Genomic DNA, 21505 nt, shown 5'->3' with positions numbered 1-21505 from the left:
CAGCATGTTTTCAATTGCAAGGTATATGATCCTATCGACCGTGCTTGGGAAGAAAGCATATAACGACCAATCAGAGGTCGAATTTTTCGTTTTGACAAGGCTTGACTATTTTCAATAGTACAATAGTGTGAATAATAAAATTACAATTATCTTATTTTGGGAAGAATCTTAGAAGATTTTTCAATCTATTGCTGCAAGAACGAAGGAAATCCATCGAATACTAACCGATTTATTAGCATTTGAAATTGGACATATTTTTCACTTTTTTCGGTTTTAGATTTTCATTTCACATCCCTATGTAGCCGAACTTCCTGAGAGAAGTATTCTACTTCAAAACTGGTATAGCTTTAGGACCCAATTGTTCGGCTAGCTTTCACTACTCAGCGAGGTAGTGTATAGCTGGGAGGGAGAAACGGATACGAAGCTGTGTGAGTGTCAAAATGAACCAGAGTGAGCTGTCACTGACTGTCAATTTGAACCAAGAGAAAAAAATCGTTGTTTTTGTAAAGAGTATTGTTATAACCAGAGTCTATGTTTATAATAAGAGTCCCGCAAAGATGAAACCAAAGGAACCAAATCAGTGTCAAACGAGGGTACCAATCGAGCAATGTAAATAAACAAGGTGATAATGTTAGGAGTGGATGAAAAGTGTTGTAATTGAGCGTAATAAAGAATATGTGTTTTTCCGAAGTTTTACTTACACATTTCAATCCAACATTAAACCTGTACACCCCTCTCCTAGGTTGAGGGGCTTGACGGTTTTGCAATTAGTAATATCTGGTTTAAATTCGTGAACTAAAATGCTCTTTTCGGTTATGTATTATACAAGATAGATCCAGTCTAATCAAGCCAGATGCTAGTTGCAAGACACCTCAAACGTTCTTTGAAAAGACTTTGATGGGCTTTTCGGTTGTAATCAAAATAAAGAAGCTATAAAACTTAACCTAATACTGCATACAGCATGACCATTGTAAAATAATTTTAAATGTCTATTAAGCCCATTAGAATCTTTCATTGCAAACGGCCGTAATAAGACGAAGTTGAATGTTAATGACAATGATTGGGTGGAATGTTTGAGTCATTTAACACTTTGGTGAAAGGTCAGATTGATTGATATCGTCTTTTAAGGATTAAGCAGTTTTAATTGACTATTGTGACAACTAAGACATGCTTTCTACTGAGGTGCCGAGAGGGCTCAGTAAAGGAATTTGGTATAGTAATCAAAAGATTGCGTTATCAACTTTCTCAAAGCCAACGCTCAACCAGTAGTTAGACTTATTTACATTAATTTTCATTGTTCAAACCAAATCATTAATCCAGTTTCCTCTTTAAAAAAAAAAAATGCGAGAAAAATCAAGAATTAGAGCAAACGAAGAATCATGCAATTACCCTGAGGAATACAATCAGACAAAGGTCAATGAAAGAGTGATTAAAGGTAACAAACATAAAACGGGGTAAGTAAAGGATTAAGGCACAGCAGATATGTAAAAAAGCAAATTACTATTACTATTGTTATTACTATTCATCAAATGTTCCATCAGACAAGAGTTTTGATGAATAAAAATATTTAAATATTTGTGCGGTTGGGAGGGCTTGCCTTGAGAGGCCCTGGACGCGGACCGGCATACGAGACAAATATTACAAATGGACGAAATTTATTAACATCAACCACAGTTAGTTCTTTTTTTCTTTTCATGCACCTTTCTGCAACTACTATCACTGTTCCCTTCGACTATCCCCTATATTCAACCTTGTCTTGCTATACGGCATTCCAACGCAAAATTTATTTGACCTCTCGGGTTACTATGCTGCGATGCCAAATCTAATCTCTTCATTGGTACTGCATGGAAAGTGTTTAAGCACTGGAGACTTGGCTCTGCGGCCCCCTTCTGTATCCGAAAATGAAAATGAAAAATAAATGAAAACATTAAACCTGTACACTGGTTCACTCAAATTGGACAAGACATTACCGGTGTAATCTTTCAAAACTGTGTACCTTGTGAAGAATTTCAAAAAATGATATTCGCTTATGCATGGTGAAAAACAGCACTGTATAGTTCTTGGCAAAAAAGGCACAAAAACTGTGTTGCCGAAACGATAGATTTTCTCTTAGCGCGACTCTATATACACATAGACTCTGGTTATAACTGAACGGTATCGCGTTGCTTGAAAAAATATTCATCGCAAACAGTTTTTGTATTCATTGTCGTATTACAAAATATTTTGGTTTATTTTTACGTGAGGAAATAAATTTCATAAGCTTTAAGTAATAATCATGTTAGTGAACCTCGAATCTCAAACTTGCCTTTTTTCTGGATTTAAGGCTTTTGTTACTATTTTGAACACAATTCATCACGGCCGAATGTTAATTTTGGTTTCACAAAATAGTGTGATGTAGGATTGTAAAATTTTTGAAACTGCATGAAACCCTGAAAACCCTGCCTCACAGGTTACGCACTCGTACACATTTTCAGGAAGTCTGCGCAAATATATATAAAAAACAAAACTCAAAACTCTGAAGAAAATTCTATACAACGGCAAATTGAAAAAACGCAGACTCGAAAAATTTGTGTTTTACAGACATATTGCACATTCAGTATTTCTGATGTTACTAAAAACTTCGTTTGAGTCATGCATGCGTTATAGCAAGAGGATTGCTACACGCTATCAAAAAACGACGCATGTCTGTGTTCTCTGTTTTGAGTGTAGTATTCGTTTCTCCCTCCCAGGTGTACAGTAGATCACAAACAATATTTTGTGACCTAGCGTTGAATAGATCATTTTACGAACTGACAGGTGTCACGGATTCTGCTGATTTTGATGTTGCTTCTACTTACGTTATGTCAGCGGTTCCGAGCTTTCTGTCAAAATTTCATTTTCATTGAATTTCAGAAACGTCTCGTAAAATGGTCAATTGAAGTGATGAACTTTATCTTCACCCGAGTCTTCGACTACATATTTGTTATGTAAAGTAGTTACTAAAACGCAATAAATCATGATGCGGAAATATGAATATCAAATTGATTAATCGAAAAGCTTGCCTATTTTAGTTTTCTGCTATTTGTTGCCGCTATTCCATTAAAAAAATACATATCGACATCATTGAAAACAAAAATGGTAATGACGGACCCTCTCTAAATTCTGGCATGTGTTAAGTGTTGCAGTTATCGAACGGCATTCGATAACTGCAATGTAAACATGTTGCAGTTATCGAACGGCGACTGTATTCACAATGAAAAACATACTTAAATTATGGTATAACTATGTACAATTACAGCAACTTTTAAGGTTTTTTTATTGTTATTTTTTTCGGGTATTTTGTAGACCATACAAAGGGATTGTGAACCACCAGTTAAAAATCACTGTGGTGAAGCAACTTTGGAGCATTCTCAATTCATTGTTTAACAATAGAACATGAAAAACGTGTAAAAAAATATATATACTTTATTGAACTTTATTACAATACCTCTCAATGTGTTACCTTTCTTGTTCGTTTGGCTCGGATTTTGACATGTTCGTTTGGCTCACAACACTCTCTTCGCATATCTCTCCCTCTGAGTATTGCTAGTCGGGACTATACCCCAAACTAGTTGTTAGGCACGTTTTATGGTTATTGATTATGAGGGATTCCTATTTTTGGTAGCAATAGCAGCCGCTTTTGCACCGGTCGTTGCTTCTGGGAATTACCAGTCCCACTATTTCTCGTTATAATACTAATAATTATTTATTATTAACGCAAAATCAAACAAATTTCTTTAAGAATTTCAAATTTATACCACAGAGAACAGACTAAAGGCCCAAGCACAATGGATACGTTGCGGCTGCGTTGACATTAATTTGACAGAAAATGTATGGGCTTACTGTGAAATTGCCGCAAACGCAGCCGCAACGTATCCACTGTGTTTAGACCTTTACACTTCGGTTTGCTAGACCATTTTACGAGACGTTTGTGAACTCAATTAATGAATGAAATTTTGACAGAAAGCTCGGAACCGCTGACATAACGCACGTAAAAGCAGCATCAATATCAGCAGAATCCGTGACACCTGTCACTTCGTAAAATGGTCTTTGTCATTGCATATCGAAATCAATCTCCTTACACTCAAATTTCAATGCTAAAACACGTTTAATGCCAAAATACGTAGAAATACGTAGAAAAATAGATTTCAATAAAAATCGACAGTTTGAATCTGTGTATTGTTGTTGCTAGAAAAGATTGAGTAACACTGATATATTTCCTTCGGAATCTTATGATTCAAACTCTTAGGTACTAATTTTTCTTAAATGTTCAATTAAGAGTGGAATTTATTGAATGTATTGCGTAACACACTTAGTTTCTTTTACCGAACTCAGCAAACTTTTTACTGAGTTTTCAACAGCTGAGCCATCAGTAATCTGTTCGGTAATTCATTTGCTTAACGAGCGTTCGGTATTTTTTCACTGTGGCTGGAACGTCAAATAAAGAAGATAGCTCAGCAAAAATTTACAAAGCGTCCATCAAAAGTTGCTGCATTAGTCGGCATTTAAAAAGCTGATGATTCGTCACAAATTTACAAGTGTTCCGCAAAATGCAACGTAAGCTTTTTCCCGGTTATAATAATATAGATAAATATGAATGTAACTATTCCTATAGCTGCTATTGCAACCGATGACTAATTTTATACAGGTATTTCGGATTGTTCAGACCATTATACTAACGTTTCATGCACATTCTACTAAAACTAGATACGTTTTATATCATGACGAATATAACCTTTTTGTAAAGACTTTATGTAAATCAATCTACTGTGGTGGTAAATTTGAAAGCACGATACCGCTTTTAGAGTTTTTTGTCCAAATGGCTCGTAGAACACTTTAAATAACACAGCCACGAAACTTTTCTGAAAATCTCAAAATGGCAGACTTCTGATGTGCGATTCTGTTATGACAGATGCAGAAAAATTACCGAACAGTATAGTGAAATAAACAAAAGTTCAGTAAACCAATTAGAGATTACTCAGCAACTTCTGGATAAGTGCTGATAGATCGTTAAATATTTACTGAACTATAAAAAAGTGCAAAAAATATTCTAGTTTACTGAAGAGGTCAGCAATGTTTTTTGCTGAACTCGTCAAGTGAGTTTTATTGAACAGTATTTCGGCAAAAAAGTTAACCGACATCAGTAATTTTTCAGGAAATTACAGAATGACCAGTAAAATTTCAAGTTTACTGAACGCGACCGTAATAAAAATTACCGAACAATCAAGGCGGAAATAAGTGTGAAAACTTGTTAGATGTCCGTACATGAATAAATTATTACAACCACAAACAAGATTTATTTGAATTACCAATATTTTTAATTTTTTTTTTCTAATAATGTATTACGCCAGATCTCACCAATGCAGGATTTGTTGTGTATTCTTATAAAATCGATTTGTTTTCAACCAAAAAATCAGCTGGTATTAAATTTCGAAAAATATTTCACTTGAGAATCTTAGTTTATTAGTGTTACCTGTTTTAATAAACTTTGTTTTAGTGGAAAAATAGATGAAATAAAACTCAAAATCGGCTTACAACTTGAATAAAAGTTCGGGGCAGGAGGATTTTTTTCTGTTACTACCAGCGTGTTGATTATTTGCAACCAAAAATAAAACTTGTATTAGTGAAATCGACCACAAATACAAGCGCAGATAGGAAGGTCTATGAAAGCAAGCTGTCAAAAAGTATGGTGGGTGATGGTAATTTCGTTTTTTCGGTGTAGCTACACTCGTGTTACACGTTTTACCATGTAACTTCGGGAACGGTGTGGTACCGCCCAAAAAAGGAATTCATAAGTGTCAATGAGCACTTTGGTGCACACTTCTTTGTTGTTGCACTTTCAAACTGTGCAGTCCATTTTGGTGGGAAGTGCGCAATACGTGAAGAGCATTTGGGATGAGCGTGCTATTCATTTTCAGTGTATTTTTATTGGCTGGAAACCCTATTGTGGTTTAGCTAAAAAGTTCCCATTATGTACTGTTGGTATATATGAACAATGCGTCAGCGAAAGGAGGAAAGGACTACTAACATATCATCCGTCGTGTCGTGCAAAGAGCAAAGTGAAAACTAAAAACAGTCTGCGAGTTGAGTTTGAGATCGGCTGTTCACGTAGTTATTCGTCGCTTTCGCGTATTGCGCTACCCTGCAAAAGGTGACGTCGTCGTGCAAATTGCGACGACCCTTTTTCTGTAGAATTGTTCAGTATTTTTGAGTTTTTATCCGGGTTCGTTTTCTCACGGTGACTCATGATTGGAATGTGATTGAAAGTGAATGATTGCAGCCTTTGCAGTACAGAAAATAATTAACCTTCGATCATTTTAACCTGTGAGTGAGAGCGAAAGAAACCTAGCCGAATATTTTGACGGGGCTTCTGTAGTGATTCCAGTGATTCGATCGAAGAAGGCGTTGTCGTATAAGCTCAAGTTCAAGTGTAGATTGGATTGCTACGATAGTTTTGATACGCATTTTTCTGATAGACTGATTAGTTAATCGGATTTAGTGATTATCGACGCGCGATAGCCAGATCCAAAAGTGAATTGAATAAGTGGAAAATTTATCCCATTCCCTGAAACGGCTACGACGAACGTCCCGTAAAGCTAATAGGTATCGAGCTTTTCTCTCCTTCGCTCTCCGAAATTTGTAATATTTGTAAAACGCAAACAACATTGAAATTTTTGTCACCTCAATCAGTCTATCCTCCTTTTTTTCTAAAATATTGTATTGTTTTGTATCTCGCTCTCTCACTCTTCGTGTGTGTGTTCGTTTCGTTACCACCGAAAACAGTAGACAAACTTCAACGAAAGCCATTTAAAAGTGTTACGCTCTTGCATGTGTGGTATACGGTATTAAAGTAATGTGGTGTTTTTCATGCGTCTCTGCTCCGACTAATTCAGGTATAGTTTCTACTTTTCATCCCGCTTTGGCGTTGATAGCTTATTGTGTGTCATTGTTTATTTTTTAAACTATATACACTAAGGTTACTATGCTTGACGAGCTTCTTTCTGTTGTATTTTTAGCTTTACTAATCGGCGGTCTGAATACAATGTTTTGAACTAACCTTATATTTTCAACTAAAATATCTATCAATATTGATTCTTTTGCTTTTTTCGTTTATTCTGTAGTGTTGTTAGTCTGGGTCAAAAAAGACCTCTTATATTTTTAAGATCATAGCATTAAACAATGTACATCGATTATATCATAAGATTTGACATAAATTTCTGTGTTTTGATTTTATACTACAGTAACTGTTCGCTAACTGGGTGCTGTTTCACCGGGCGTTCGCTAACTGGGCTGTAGCCAGTTAAAAAGCAGATGAACGTCAAAAATCAGCGTTTGGCATATTGCTGTCAAAACGAGATAGGGGCACATGAATAGTGAATTGAGATTGATTTTTTCAGTTCAATGGATTTTGGTTGTCATCGACTAGATGTTTATCTATTCGTTTCCAGGTCAAATAAGTGTTTTATGAAAAGAATATGTTTCCAGGCAACGGTAAGTGCATATAAAGCACACGCAAGGCTAATAATTTATTTTTTCTCATTTTCTGTTCATCAGTCAGGATTCTTAGTGTATTTGTTTAAAACATTTTCAAATTTTCGCTGAGAGTTTTGCCTAGCGCCATTACATCGAAATCCCCCTCGATATTTGACGACATTTGAAATGTCAGCCCAGTTAGCGAACGACATTAGTTAACGTGGCTAGGCCCTCAGCCCAGTTAGCGAACGAACAGTGTACTAGGCTTTATTTTCTATATTAAAGTACATTTTGTAAAATTGAAAATGAAACTGGTAAATGTTCCGTCAGATTTCAAACGATAATAACTGCATAAGCACATGATTGATAACAATAACCAATATTTTTTTGGATAGATAAAAAGTTGGACAATTTACGCTAGTTATTGTTATTTCATTGCTCAGCGGTAAAAATTGATAAGTTTCAAGAACAAATTTACGCGAACAATGAATCAATCACACGCGAGGATGCATTCCAAAGACGACCCGGACGAACACATACGATTCGCATAGATTCTCTAGGATTCCTCACATTGGATTCGTGAGCGTCCTTGAGAAGGATTCCTGAAAAAAGAATCCTCAGGAATGCCCTGTATATGGCTCTAGGATTCTTGAATGAGAATCCTGAGTGGGAATCCTCCGGATTGTGTTTGCGATTCCTTTCACGATTCCGTCACCGAGTTAAAGGTATCCTGGGGATTCTTACTCAGGATTCTCTGCGTGTTAGTAAGAGGAGTAGACACCAACTATTTACTGTGATGTTCTCTTAATTAGCATCAAAAAGAAAAACAGGTTCCATCAAAAAATTACCAACCCCATGGTTCTTACCTTACCAGTCCTCTCTATTCCATTCGGTCGATGGCTGCAGCTTGCCAGCCGTTTCGTCTGCGGAGGTCCCGCAGATCTTTCACTTGATCGAGCCACCTTGCGCGTTGCGCGTCTCGTCGTCTCATTCCAGTCGGGTCGTAGAACCATATTTACTGGTCTGTCGTCCGACATCCTTACGACATGCCCAGCCTACTGCAGCATCTCGAGCAGGTGATGCAATTCGTGGTTCATTCGCCTTCGCCATTAGCCATATTTCATCTGCACTACCCCGCAGATGGTATGTAGCACCTTCCCCTGAAAAATTCCAAAGGTGTGTTGGTCCTCCACGAGCATGTTCGACGAATTTCTCTGTTGGTGTCGTTGTCAGCAGTTACCAGTGAGCTCAGGTACACGAACTCGTCTACCACCTGGATTTCATCATTACTTATTTCATCCCTGTCTTCATTGGAACGTCTTTCTCCCATGTACTTAGTCTTCGACGCATTTATGGCCAGTTCAATCCGCCCGGCTTCAGCCCTCAGTCTGATACACGTCTCCGTCGCTTCCGGGCTGGAATTCTGTAGTCATCCACGTGTACATCAAGATCTACTGCCACTTCGTCGTCGTCCCCTGCTACATCACCGTTAAGGTGCTCCTCGTAGTACTGCTTCTACCTTTCATTCACCTCACACTTGTACGTGAAATGTCTCATGTCCGCTTGCGGCACGTAGCCTGTACGGAAACTTCAGCTTCGCGCAGAACTTTCAAGTCTCATTTGCATGGTGAAGTTCCTTAATCGCGTTCCTTGAGAGACCGAGTTCCGTGCGCATTGGTAGCGTTCTACGTTCGCCCTCGTTCGGTGTTGCAGCATGTACTGCATTCTCGTCAAACCAGTCGTCTCTCCTGTCCCTCCAGTCACCTTCAAGAGTAGCTGTGGCAAGCTGCTGTTCCGTTGGTAGCGCTGCTTTCAGCTGCTGCGCGTACTCCTGTATAACTTCGGCGTCCCGTAGTTGCCCGATGTTTGGTCTGGATAATTTCCATGATATGTACTTAATGCATTAGCGGACAATCAAGAAATTTTATACACTTTGCAAATCATTACTTGAATAGAGGGAAGTTACTCACCAATCATTGTAGTACACATAGTTATGTTCAAGTATATTAACCACATTTTAGTCAAACTAAATCGCGGTTAAATTTTTTTCTCACAAAAATGCGAACGGGAAAAAAATTAACTTAGGGTGTCATCTGAAAAACCCTAAAAATCTAAAATCAACAAAAAATTTGATATCTGGGAAAACCCGGAAGAGTAAGAGAATTTTTGTTGTAAATAGAATTTCTCCCTGAGGATCTAATACTGTAATCTTGAGCATTCGAATATTATTTTTGAACTCTAGCTCATATTCTAACGCTACTAAGTATATGGATGGTTTTATTTCCGTTTTCGCAAAAAGTGTCTCAGTAAATCAAATAAAGATAAAGTGCTACGTCAAAACAAATTCCAGGAAAAATTAGGGGACGATACTACACCGTGAGCCCCTTCTTCTTAATCGTCACTAAATGTCGTGCGTATTTATCTTAACCAATGATAAGTTTATGTTCCGCTAATGAATGCAATGAAAACCGATTCAATATTTTCAAGAAAAAAGTGTGTTGCCGAAAACACGTAGCTGGAATGATTTTGCGTAGTCCTACGTCTTACTGCCGGTGTGAGTGTATCGTAATATAACCTACTCGCTTAAATTCAATTTGCTGAAATTTACACCTCTATCCGTCAGCTGAGGGATCCCCATGCGAAAGTAAGCAACTGAAGGTGTTTGTTTCTTTCGCCCCGCTACACCTGGCCGGTTGCTTTGAAGTGTAGGACGGATGTCCGAAAAAGGAAAACTGTTTCGAGCGATGCCCTCTGTCGGTAAACATATCACCTCGCAGTCAATCTATGAAAGACGAAACTAGGACTGGGGGGCAGCCTGCTCGGTTCGATATGTACTCTCTGTCCGTGATTAGGGCTTGAGCAGAGAAGCAGTGTGGCAAGATACAGACCAGAAACTGTTTCTTCACTCAATTCGTTCGAGGATGTGATGTTCAAATCCAGCTAATGAACAGGCTGTAGGCTGTTGTTTGCCTGCTTCTCGCGTATATGTCTGCGTTGTTTTGCTTTTCTATTTTTCGTTCTGCACCCTGCAGCCCGGGGAAATAAGAGCACAATTTCAAAGAGATGGTTGAATAATTTCGTGTATAATTGCCGCTCATTGGATGATTACTTTTTCACTTATTAAACTAGATGAGCGGGATGTAGAAACAGTATAGAAAAGAAAAAGAATATATTACGCTATCAGCAAGGGTGTTACAGTCAGTTTCATCGAAATCGTATGACCTAAGCTACTGGAGCGATAAGAGATTTTTTTATAATCATCCATAATCAGAGCTCACTTTGTATTTCTGATAGCAGTATTATTCATATTTGTGGCTTCGATAGACACAGATAAAACATCAATTCTATATTTCACGCATTCAATTTCCTTGATATTCCATACAAAATCAACATACAAAAAAAAATTAATATTCACTTTATTTCTTGGTTTCTTATTGAAAAAAATCGATTGTCAATTGACTTTAGTAACTACTTGAATAACACATGTTTAGTAATTCAATATTTCGAAGAATTCAATGTATGTCTTCCAAAAGAAGAACTTTTCTGGTGGCGATGTTTTGCCGTGACGGGAAATTGGCTATAGTATGAGTGCGGTTAGGCGGCCGGCAATTAACTTTAGCTGCTGTTTGTGCACATATGTGGAGCGGCTTACTGCGCACTTTCGTGCTTCAATGAACGTTCAGTTTCCGAACAACTTCGTGTACTTTTAATTAATTTTGCTGTGTATCCTCTTTTCCAATACAGCCCAATTGTAGGTCATATCTGAATGACGACTTGGAGCTGTTCAAGCGTGTAAATATAAAATTTGTTTCTTGAAACCGATCTCATATATATTTATGTATCGTTTTGCTTTATTATAGACATGTTTATTGACACTTGTAGCATAGCAGAAAGGTTTTCTGGTAAGCGGGGCACAAGGTTATCCTATTCATTAAATCTATGACAGTATTTTCTTTCGTACATGGATACACGCCAAGCTTTTTTACCGAAAAAAACATCAATAATTTTTAAACAGTAGGGGTAACACTGTATTCATTAATAAAAAATGAACAAAACTATAGTGTCCATAACCTACTTATTATAGGACTGATTGGGTGGCGTTTGAAGTGGGTGTTCTATTTTCGTGTCTTTTGTATACAAATTCGCGCAATTAAAATCGAACTATATCTCTCAACCAAGAATTTTTAAAATTTTTAATTTATTAGACACCAAATTTAAAATCTGGTTTTGGTATCATTCACCTGTCACACAGGCTGAAAATCTGTACAAAAAGTATACTGAAATAAATATGTTTAAATTACTCTTGTATCATAACCATTTATTTTAAAAACTATCTGTTGTTATGCTAGGATAATTTCATCCTTCCGCTTGATACGCAATACTCAGAGATATATAGTGTAAATCCGTAGATTCTACGGATTTTTTCTTCTTGATAAAAATTAAAACAAGAAAAAAATAATCAAACGACGGAGATACAGGATTTTCTTTAAATGGGATCAAATTGCGGGAGAATTCCTTTCAAATTTAATAAATATATTCACCCCAGGTTAGCAAACTGAAAAAAAGCCGTAGATTTCCGTAGATAATTGAAAAATCCGTAGATTTCCGTAGCTATTTTCTAAAATGTGTGAAGTGAACCAAATTCGTAGATCTACGGAGAAATCCGTAGATCTGGCCAGCCGTTGGGAATCTACTGATTAGCTGAAATAATTTGTTCAAAATAAAACAAAAAAAACTCCAAAGAACTCTGTTCAATAGAAATGTACTTAACTGTGCCCTGATCTTTCTATGCTTTCAACTTAAAGTGTTTCCAATTTTTCTGTTTTCCACTCTTTTCTCATGTTTGCCAAAATTCGAAATAGTGACAGACGAAATAAAAAACGTAGAAATAAACTGCGTTAATTCGAAAATCCCCGTAAAGGAAACTACCAAGAAAGACTTCAGAAAAAAACCAGAGACACTCTACAACCAGTACTTAAAATTGGAGGGCGTCTTTTACTTAATAAACATTAAGACGTTTTTTAAACCCCAACCCGCGCTAATTCGAAAATCCGAATAAAGATATTTGAATCAACGTGGTAATGCGTGAAAAAAACCGCGTTAATTCGGAAATGCGCGTAAAAAACGCGTTAATTCGAAATCCGCGTAAAAGAACACGTTAATTCGAAAATCCGTGTGAAAAAACTCGTAAAAAAACCTGACTGTAATTGTCATTTAGTTTATAACATTTATAATTTAGGGCCTATGTTTGATTTGCAAACAAGAAATGTTTAAACTGTAGCCCACAAAATGGGAAAACACAATTTGTTTCTTATAAAATCAACATGAGAACCTGAGGCAGGAATCGAAATTTTATAAATAATATTTCGTTCTCAAGAATGTATGAGGCACCTTCTAATCGTGTACTTGGCTCAATGCTTCGCGGTTGACGTTTATAAACGCCAAACTGACAGCGCACTTCCCAAGTATAGATGACAGTTCTACAAGGTATCCTATTCACGTCGATGCATTAGTATTAGTGATCGTTATGAACTTTTTCCAATTTTGTATGAAATTTGAAATGATTTTGCATTTTAAACTAAACTTATAGAACATACTTTCCTGAAAAGTTATAGAAATGATGTTGAAACATGTTTTATTTGTGGGGAATACATAAACATGCTCCGGTTTAGGTAAAATATGCTGTTTTTCATCAATTTGCCGGTAATCTTTTTGCACTTTTCGTTTTTTTCTTGTACTCTAATAGTGCTTCTAAATAGAGTCGCTTATGTTTCATACAGTAACAAAAGTCATGAGCTATGACAATGACTAAGATTATGCTCCAACTATTAGAAATATAGCATTTTCATTTTATTTTATTTCGGCATATTGCCGCAATTTTTCACACTAAATCTAAATTAATATCAATCTCTAGTGTGTTTCAACTGGAGATTCACTCTCCAACCAAAAAAAATCAGATATAAAACAACATAAAACGAGAAATTTCCAAAAATGTTCTGAATTCCATACAAAACGCGAAATTTTTCATAACGAGATTTGTTTGTGTGCGTGGATAGACAAAAATGTAGCATACCTTGTAGAACTGTCATCATACTTGGAACCAGGGTAGCCAACTGTGACAAAGCTTTCAAGCTCTCGCTGCTCAAAATGCTCAAAATAGCGAAGCGCTTGAAATATTCCTCTCGAATTCTCTCTTGTCTCTCTTCAACTGGAGAATATTTCTCATAACGCCATTTTGGTTGTTTCTGTTCGCCGCTTCGATTCGACGGTTGCTGTCATAAATATGTGCAGTGATGCCCGTTTGTTGGTTTTCTAGCTTAATTTGATAATTTTGAAACTGTAATATTGTTAGATAAATTATTGCTATCAGCTTAATCTCCTTGATGCTTTCTATTAAGTTTTATTTCTGCTACATACAAGTTACAGAAGACTTTCTTGTTCTAGTCAATTGAAGTTCCACTAACGAAACTATAAATATGCACAATATATTTTCTTACGACGATGAGTTATAATATTTTTCGAAGATTCACCTTCTAAGAAATCTGGCATCGCTGGCGGGCAAGTGGCGCTCTCGAACTTGCTCGGTGTCTTGGTCTGCTTGCTTATGCAAAAGACAGGAAAAGCTAGCACCTAGGCGTTGTTCGTCATCTCCAGTTGCGCCGTCGTCATCGCAGCAGCCTTTTCTTGTTCGATACCTACTTTCCTAGTAGTTTTATATAAATCTTTCATGTTGTTTTAGCGAAAAAGCGTTTTAAGGTGGTTTCTTTAATTTTAAAGTGAAATACTTTTAAGCTGAAGGTTTTCCTAGTGAGGAAAAAAATTGGTGCGTGAAGATTTGTGTGAATTTTCTTTTCTTTCAGCTGTGTATGGCGAAAGTGATTGATTACCATTAAAATAATACTATTGAAGTTGTGATAAAATATAGCCTCTATTCTAATGAATCATTTTTCTGTTCTTTTCCGGACTGCCTCACCGTCTGTGTGCTGAACCGTACTGGTGTAATATTTCGTGAATAAATCTAAAATCGGCGTTAAAATCCGGATTGAAAATTGGAATATTTTACTAATCGTGTGTATTTGTGTGCCTCATCGTCATCGCCGCCACCGCCGTCGTCACTTATACACTTGGACCTCATAAATGCTTCTATCGACGAACGTACGAACCGTTTTCATCGTGTTTGTCCCACCCGTAACTCCTTTGCATTACTTTGCTGGGCAAATTGTGGAATTTATTCACACATATTCTTTGTCATCGTCGCCGTCGTCGTATCGTATATTTAAAAACTTGGCTGGATCGCGGCTTGATCACGCGACTCGCTTCGATCATCCTACGTGTGATTTATACCTTCCGATCGGTGAACGAAATTTCTCTAAAATCAGAACCAATGGCAGCCATCCGGAAGAAGCTTGTGATCGTCGGCGACGGTGCTTGCGGTAAGACCTGTCTGCTGATCGTATTTAGCAAGGATCAGTTCCCGGAGGTGTATGTGCCGACTGTGTTCGAAAATTACGTGGCTGACATCGAGGTGGACGGAAAACAGGTGAGTTCCAGATTGTACTTTTTTGCATTTAAGTAATTATCTGTCGAATCTGAAGAACCGTGTAGCAGCAACGGCAGCTGTTGCTTTCCGCTGACCCAGACATCCAAAGTATAAAAAGGGTGTAAAAAACTGTTCGTGAATAAAGCTGAACCGGGACGGCAACATAAAGCATTAGTATCTATACTATATGTATGTAGGTATAACGTGAGCAGTGCGGAGAGTACTACTGTATAAGAATGTGCGGAAGAAAAAGAAGTTTCAAGGGAATTGGGTGTAGTCGCCAGTCATCACTGTGTTTGCGTTTTAGCTGCTGGCTAGTTCAAACGGGCTGGAACCGTATTTCCCTGCTGCTGCAAACGGCGGCTTTGGCCGTTTTCTGCCGGAGTTCTGATTTTCTTTCGTTTTCAATAGACACTCAAGCAAGTGAAGTCTCACCGACCGTTTGGAATATATGCTTGTATGGTGAATGCTTGTGCGCAAATTTCGCAAGTGTATCTTCGGAAGTCTGTCGGTGAGCATCGTTCTTCAATAAGAGCACCGGTTTCGTAGGATAAATAACATTGCTTATCTTATTGTAAACTTGATCTTTGGAGTGCATGCAGAATCCAATAAATCGCGTTACTTTAAATTTTGCAAGAAGAGTTTGCTAGTACATTTTTTTTTCTGGGATATTCAAGCCGGCAAATTTCGGAATGTTTTCAAACAAAGCAAAATTCGAGTGGTCGATTTTAAATCGGAACGAATTGTTCGGTGTTGAGAAACTAACCGTTCAGTATTTTTTTCTACGCCTAGGCTTCTGACGCAAGCTTGACGTAGGACTGACTGAGGGAATGGCAGCAAAAAAAAAAAAAACGACAAACGTTAGATTGATCCATCTTGTGCCATTTGGAGAAAATTTTAAAATTGTTGCAAAATAAATGATAAACTATGTATGAAATCAGTTTAACTATATAATATTAATGTAATGTCTTCCAACAAACATTTTTTCTTCAAAATGGGACGTTCTACACATAGTAAATAAAAAAAATCACAAGAAAGTTGTATGCAAAGCCACGACCGCAAGGTTGAAGTAGAATACTTTTACAAGAAAGATAACCTGGCTGCTTGCGTGTCAGTCATTTTTTCTAGTAAATAAACGTTGACCGTTCATTGGCAGTATTGTAATTTTTTTTTGTCTGATATTTTAAATAAAGTTCATTGGATATTTTTAAATTTTGTGCAAATGAGAAGTTGAAGTGCTGCCGAATTGTAATATGCACATTTAATACGACATCATTAAACGGGAACGGAACAAAGGCTACGGTTATGCAGAACGCGAATACCGGCGCGATGCGATTCGCCTTACCGTGGTGAAATGTACAGCTCTTTTTAAGGCAAAGTAGAGCTATACATTTCAACAGATTTCGTCTTGCCGAATCGCATCGCGCTGTATTTGCGTTCTGCATGACCGTAGCCAAACACTAAGCGACGCAAACACGTAATAATAGTCAGAGTATGCATGAAGATGAAGATAATTAACTTTGGATTATAGCGCAAAACGAGAAAACATTAACTCTTCAAATATTCATTTGTGTTCTTCAAAATTCAGTTGTTCAATTTAATATCCGATGAAATGTTTGTTTATTATCTGATGAAGCTCTTATATAGGCCAAATGATGCATTCCTAATTTACTAGGTCCATAACTCTGCCGACCGTGCTTGGGAAAGCGCGGTATTACGACCAATCAGAGGTCGAATTTTGTGTTTTGACAAGGCTTAAGAGTTTTCAATAGTACAATAGTTCGAATGATAAAATTGCAATTTCATGCATTTGGTAGGAATCTTAGAAGATTTTCTAATCGATTGCTGCAAAAACGAAGGAAATCCATCGAAAACTAACCGTTTTATTAACATTTGAAATTTTTCTCACTTTTTTCAGTTTTAGATTTTCATTTTACATCCCTATGTAGCCGAACTTCCTGAGAGAAGTATTCTAATTCAAAATTAAATCTTCATTAATTCATTTGTTGTCCTTATAAGGACAATTGTTCAATTTATCATAGGATGTAGTGTTTATCTTACATCTCTGTGTTACCTTGATAGTGAGGACTAAGGCGCACGGTCAACACAATGAGAAAGGTGTTTTCACATTGAAAACTAGACACGGCTTTACTGGAGGAAGTGTTGGCAAATGCATCTACCGCTAATACCACCGCTATCATACGAAAGCGCGTCGTTTCATGTGGGGAGTATCAACAACGAAAAATGACGCGCGTCTAAGCATAACCCGAACTGTTTCGCCGTGCTGCTCCCATTTACCTTTACATCGGCCTCAGGGAAGTACCGGCTGCATCTGCATCTACCGCTGAGGCTGTCACTATACTGCTATTGGTACCAAAAGCTATTAACTCTTCAAATAAGTGTGTTATTTGTTCTCAAAAGAACAATTGTTAAATTCAAAATCGGATTTACGCAATCGCATCTCTGTAATATTACCGACAATAATATTCTTCTGAACAAACTGATACAACTTTCCCATTAGGCCTCTGCCATAATAGACGCGAACCGATTCGCTCAGCTGTAGGTTAATGTACAGCCATCAGTAGAGCTGTACATCAACCTACGGCCGAGCGAATCGGTTCGCGCCGCTTTTCGCGTCTACTATGGCAGAGGCCTTAGAGAAAGTTGCTGGCTGATGTATTCACTTCATGCAAGCCTGCTGCTGATGCTTCCCGCTACCACACTGAAACAGCATTTTAGTGAAGGGAGTGTCGTTGCATCATCTGACCCTGCTACTATCGATGCTGATATACTCCTACTATCCGTAGCCATGCCACAGTTGTGGCCGCCATTGGTATCCGCTGTACCTGCATCTGCTGGTCCTGCTGCTATCGATGGTGAGATCCGCTGAAACTGCTACGCTTATTCGCAGCCATGCCACAGTTGTGGCTGCTATCCGCTATCGATGGTACCCACTGCTCGCACCCGCTGCTGCTAAGGGAGGACTGCTGTCGTCGCTGTTCAGAACTACTATGAGCGGCTTCGACTAAAACAGGCTCTTATATGGGGATGAAAATAGGAATGAATTATTTTACGTACGTGGTGGAATGATATAACTTGAAAAATATGTGTGACTTCATTCTGGTTCAGAGCGATCATTTGATAAGCTCCACCTCTTTTTTCAGTTTCTAAAGTTTTTCCTCAGTTTCGTAGCACGGATGCACAAAAATGATTTCTTGTGAACATTCTGTCGAGCCGGACCGATATCACTCTCATTGAAGCAATAAAATAACATGGTTTGTGTCGTGTTGTGCAGCTTGGTTGAAGAAAATGTTCCCGTCCCCATGTCGCATGTAAGCAGATTATTGCGTTCAGTAGACAGTAGATAGTGTATCCAGCGAATAAACACCGATGGTGCTTTCACACACGCAACGGTTTTAACCCGTATCTTATTGCGGTTTGTAACATCAAGCGATTTCGTTTGCTCGCTGTTGCGTGTTGCATCATGTTGCAACTTGGCAGCTGGGAGACGACGAAATTCTGTTTATGCTGATTGATTGAATCGACTTCATATTAGTTCTGCATAGTCTAACTAACTGCTTTTGTGAATGCGTTCTAACAGGGCAGTTTATTATTCAATGTCGGTTATGCTGATCGCAGCCTTTGCGCTGCCCCTACAGTGGGGGGTTTACTAAATAAAGTGAAAATTAGACAACTACAACAGAATTTGATTGCATCCCGCACAGAATGTCTGCTTGTGTTGAAGCCAGAAAATTATTAACCTTCAATTATTTTTTTATTTGCCTTCAAAAAAGCATTTTGCGGTTCAAAATCGGTTGCTAATTACAACCTTTGAGCTGCCCTAACATTGGGGGAATTAAGATACACGGACAACATGCACTGTGGAAGCTATTTCACATTCAGTAAATTAGACGGGTGCGACAAATTTAAATTGTTAGGATGCAACACAGAATGCTTGCTTGCGTTGACAAAAATTATTAACTTTCAATGACTTGTTTATTTGCCTTCAAAAAGGCATTTTGATTTCCAAAATTGGATTTCCTGATGGCAATCTTCATGCTGCCCCAACACGGGGGGAATAATGGCTGTCTGGCGACAAACGCTGAGAAAAACCGCGCTGCTCCTGAGACGTGGTGACCAACCACAAAGCTAGTGCTGCTGCTAAGGAAGGCCGACTGCTGTTGTCGCTGTCTAGAACTATTATGAGCGGCTCCGGCTGAAACAGGCTCTTATATAGGCCAAATAGCATGTTTTCAATTGCAAGGTATATGATCCTGTCGACCGTGCTTGGGAAGCAAGCATATAACGACCAATCAGAGGTCGAATTTTTCGTTTTGACAAGGCTTGACTATTTTCAATAGTACAATAGTGTGAATAATAAAATTACAATTATTTTATTTTGGGAAGAATCTTAGAAGATTTTCCAATCTATTGCTGCAAGAACGAAGGAAATCCATCGAATACTAACCGATTTATTAGCATTTGAAATTGGACATATTTTTCACTTTTTTCGGTTTTAGATTTTCATTTCACATCCCTATGTAGCCGAACTTCCTGAGAGAAGTATTCTACTTCAAAAAATTGAATCTATCTTCGGTTCGGCTGAGAATCCAACTGAAAATGTACAGAAAATCTTTAGAATGATGCCTGTTAATAGTAAATGTTTCTCAGTATGAAATTCTTATTGATCTCGCCTTTTTGATAACCATCATTTTAGAAAGTAGTGTTAAGAATGTTATTTTGATACCGGCTTCTTAGAGAGGTCCTACTCCGCATCATACAAAGAAGTTAATTAGTGATACATAGATGGAAGGCACTGATTGGGATGCACTAAGTGTGATATTAACTACACAAAAATGTGTACACACTGTTAGAAGCTATGCGATTTCAGCCCCCGAGAGTAAAGCAAAGCCTAGATGCTAATGATATTCCGCTGTCGAAATTGGACACTTCCCTTTTTGTTTAATAGACAGCGGATTTTACAGCTAACTTTCTAGAAGTCATATAGCAGAATTGGCTTTCAGTTCGAATTATGATTTGAAATGCACAAGAAACTTTTCCATTTATACAATTCTCATAGATTATCGAAAAAACACTCAATGATTGGCTCTACTTTGTGACAAAGAAATTATAACTTAGAATGTCCATTAGCATTCTAATATGATGGGGCTGTGAGCATTAGTGAGGTTAGTCAATTGAAACAACGCTAAATTTGAATAGTAAGCAAACCAAAACCAAACAAACAAACGAAGTTGCAAATGGTCGTGTTTTATTCACTCTACCCTCACTTAACAGATGATTCATTTACAAAACATTGATGATCTCATGGTTACAAATAACTGTGCCGTGTTTACTAACTTATTTTTCGCTTCACATCTCACAGACATTCTGAATCTTTAAAAAAAAGCGTACAAGTGCAATGTCATGTACTATTCGATAACGTAACTTTTACCGATTACCGATTACCGTTAAATGTGTTTAGTAAACATAACTTTTTCTAACTCCAGCCTCCTCAATCAAATAAAAACTATCTACGCAACGATTGTGAAATTATCGCTATAACTATTTGCCAAACCGCCACCCAGCGGCGTGTTTCTGGGACATGATCAAACGTTTCCGATTACAACGGTAATTACTGTGGAGAATTTTAAGCCCTGAAATTGGCGAACAGTTTGGGGCGAAAGACAACTGAAACTCCGTGCCTTGCTTCGCGATTCGCTGTGCTTCTCCAAAGCAGGGCGATAAGCAAACAATCTTCCACGTTTTCTCGTCACCAATTGTCGTAAGTCTTAGCGAGAGACAACATTGTATAAGTTTCACGGATGAACGATGCATCTCTCGTTTGCTATTCGCCACTGATGATGATGATGATGATTACCTGCTGTTGTCCGATGATGTCAGCTTCGCAAACGACGAGAGACTACATGCACAGAGTTTACAAGTTGAAATAACGGCGATCAGGCAGGCTTCGGTGGCACCGCAGCACGGGTCAAGTTAGTTTCAATGGACGAACGTACGGACAGGTGCAGGAGAGATCCTGGTGGCAAACACTGTACGGCTTGGTATTACTCACGGTGTATTGTTATAGTTGCTGTTCGTATTATGATGCGCCACCTGCTAGAGTTACGCGATGAAATATAATTAATGAAGTGGTTGTGATTACATTATATCCTATTGACAATCTACTCTGCATGGTATTTTAGTTTATATTGGAATGCTTTAGTTCTATTTTTAGAGTAGAAATAGTTAGCTCTGTCGTTTGACTATCATCCATCGAACCTTGACCTGATTTATATCGTTTCTCAGCTCTACTTCTGACGCGGTTTTTCTATCAGTACGTAGAGAAATGCAATCGGTTTCTAAAACACACCCGCCAACCTAATGATGGCTTTGGATTGTGTCTTTTCCCCGCAGACGAAATCGTTTTGCGTGGTGATAATGCATCAGACTGAACGCCAAGATTCGTTATCCTAA

General features: G+C 37.8%; 1 protein-coding gene across 5 annotated transcripts in view; it reads left to right on the top strand.

Annotated features, from left to right (window-relative positions):
* The first annotated feature begins 6022 nt into the window (after nt 1-6022).
* The window catches only part of LOC129720838 (ras-like GTP-binding protein Rho1), a 28262-nt gene continuing 12779 nt past the window's right edge, over nt 6023-21505 (top strand). Inside the window, exons 1-3 of one of the 5 annotated variants that reach the window (XM_055672655.1) lie at nt 6023-6621; nt 6805-6911; nt 14871-15031. In XM_055672655.1, coding sequence (XP_055528630.1) covers nt 6872-6911; nt 14871-15031 — 201 coding nt within the window. In that variant the 5' untranslated portion in view covers nt 6023-6621; nt 6805-6871. Of the gene's footprint in view, nt 6912-14113; nt 14315-14870; nt 15032-21505 lie in introns of those variants that run through there. The other 4 variants (XM_055672654.1, XM_055672657.1, XM_055672653.1 and 1 more) reach the window with 4 other exon arrangements.

The sequence above is a fragment of the Wyeomyia smithii genome, chromosome 2 (assembly GCF_029784165.1).
Source record: "Wyeomyia smithii strain HCP4-BCI-WySm-NY-G18 chromosome 2, ASM2978416v1, whole genome shotgun sequence".
Taxonomy (NCBI): domain Eukaryota; kingdom Metazoa; phylum Arthropoda; class Insecta; order Diptera; family Culicidae; genus Wyeomyia; species Wyeomyia smithii.
Note: the sequence above shows the minus strand (reverse complement) of the source record. Positions and strands in the feature narration are given on the sequence as shown.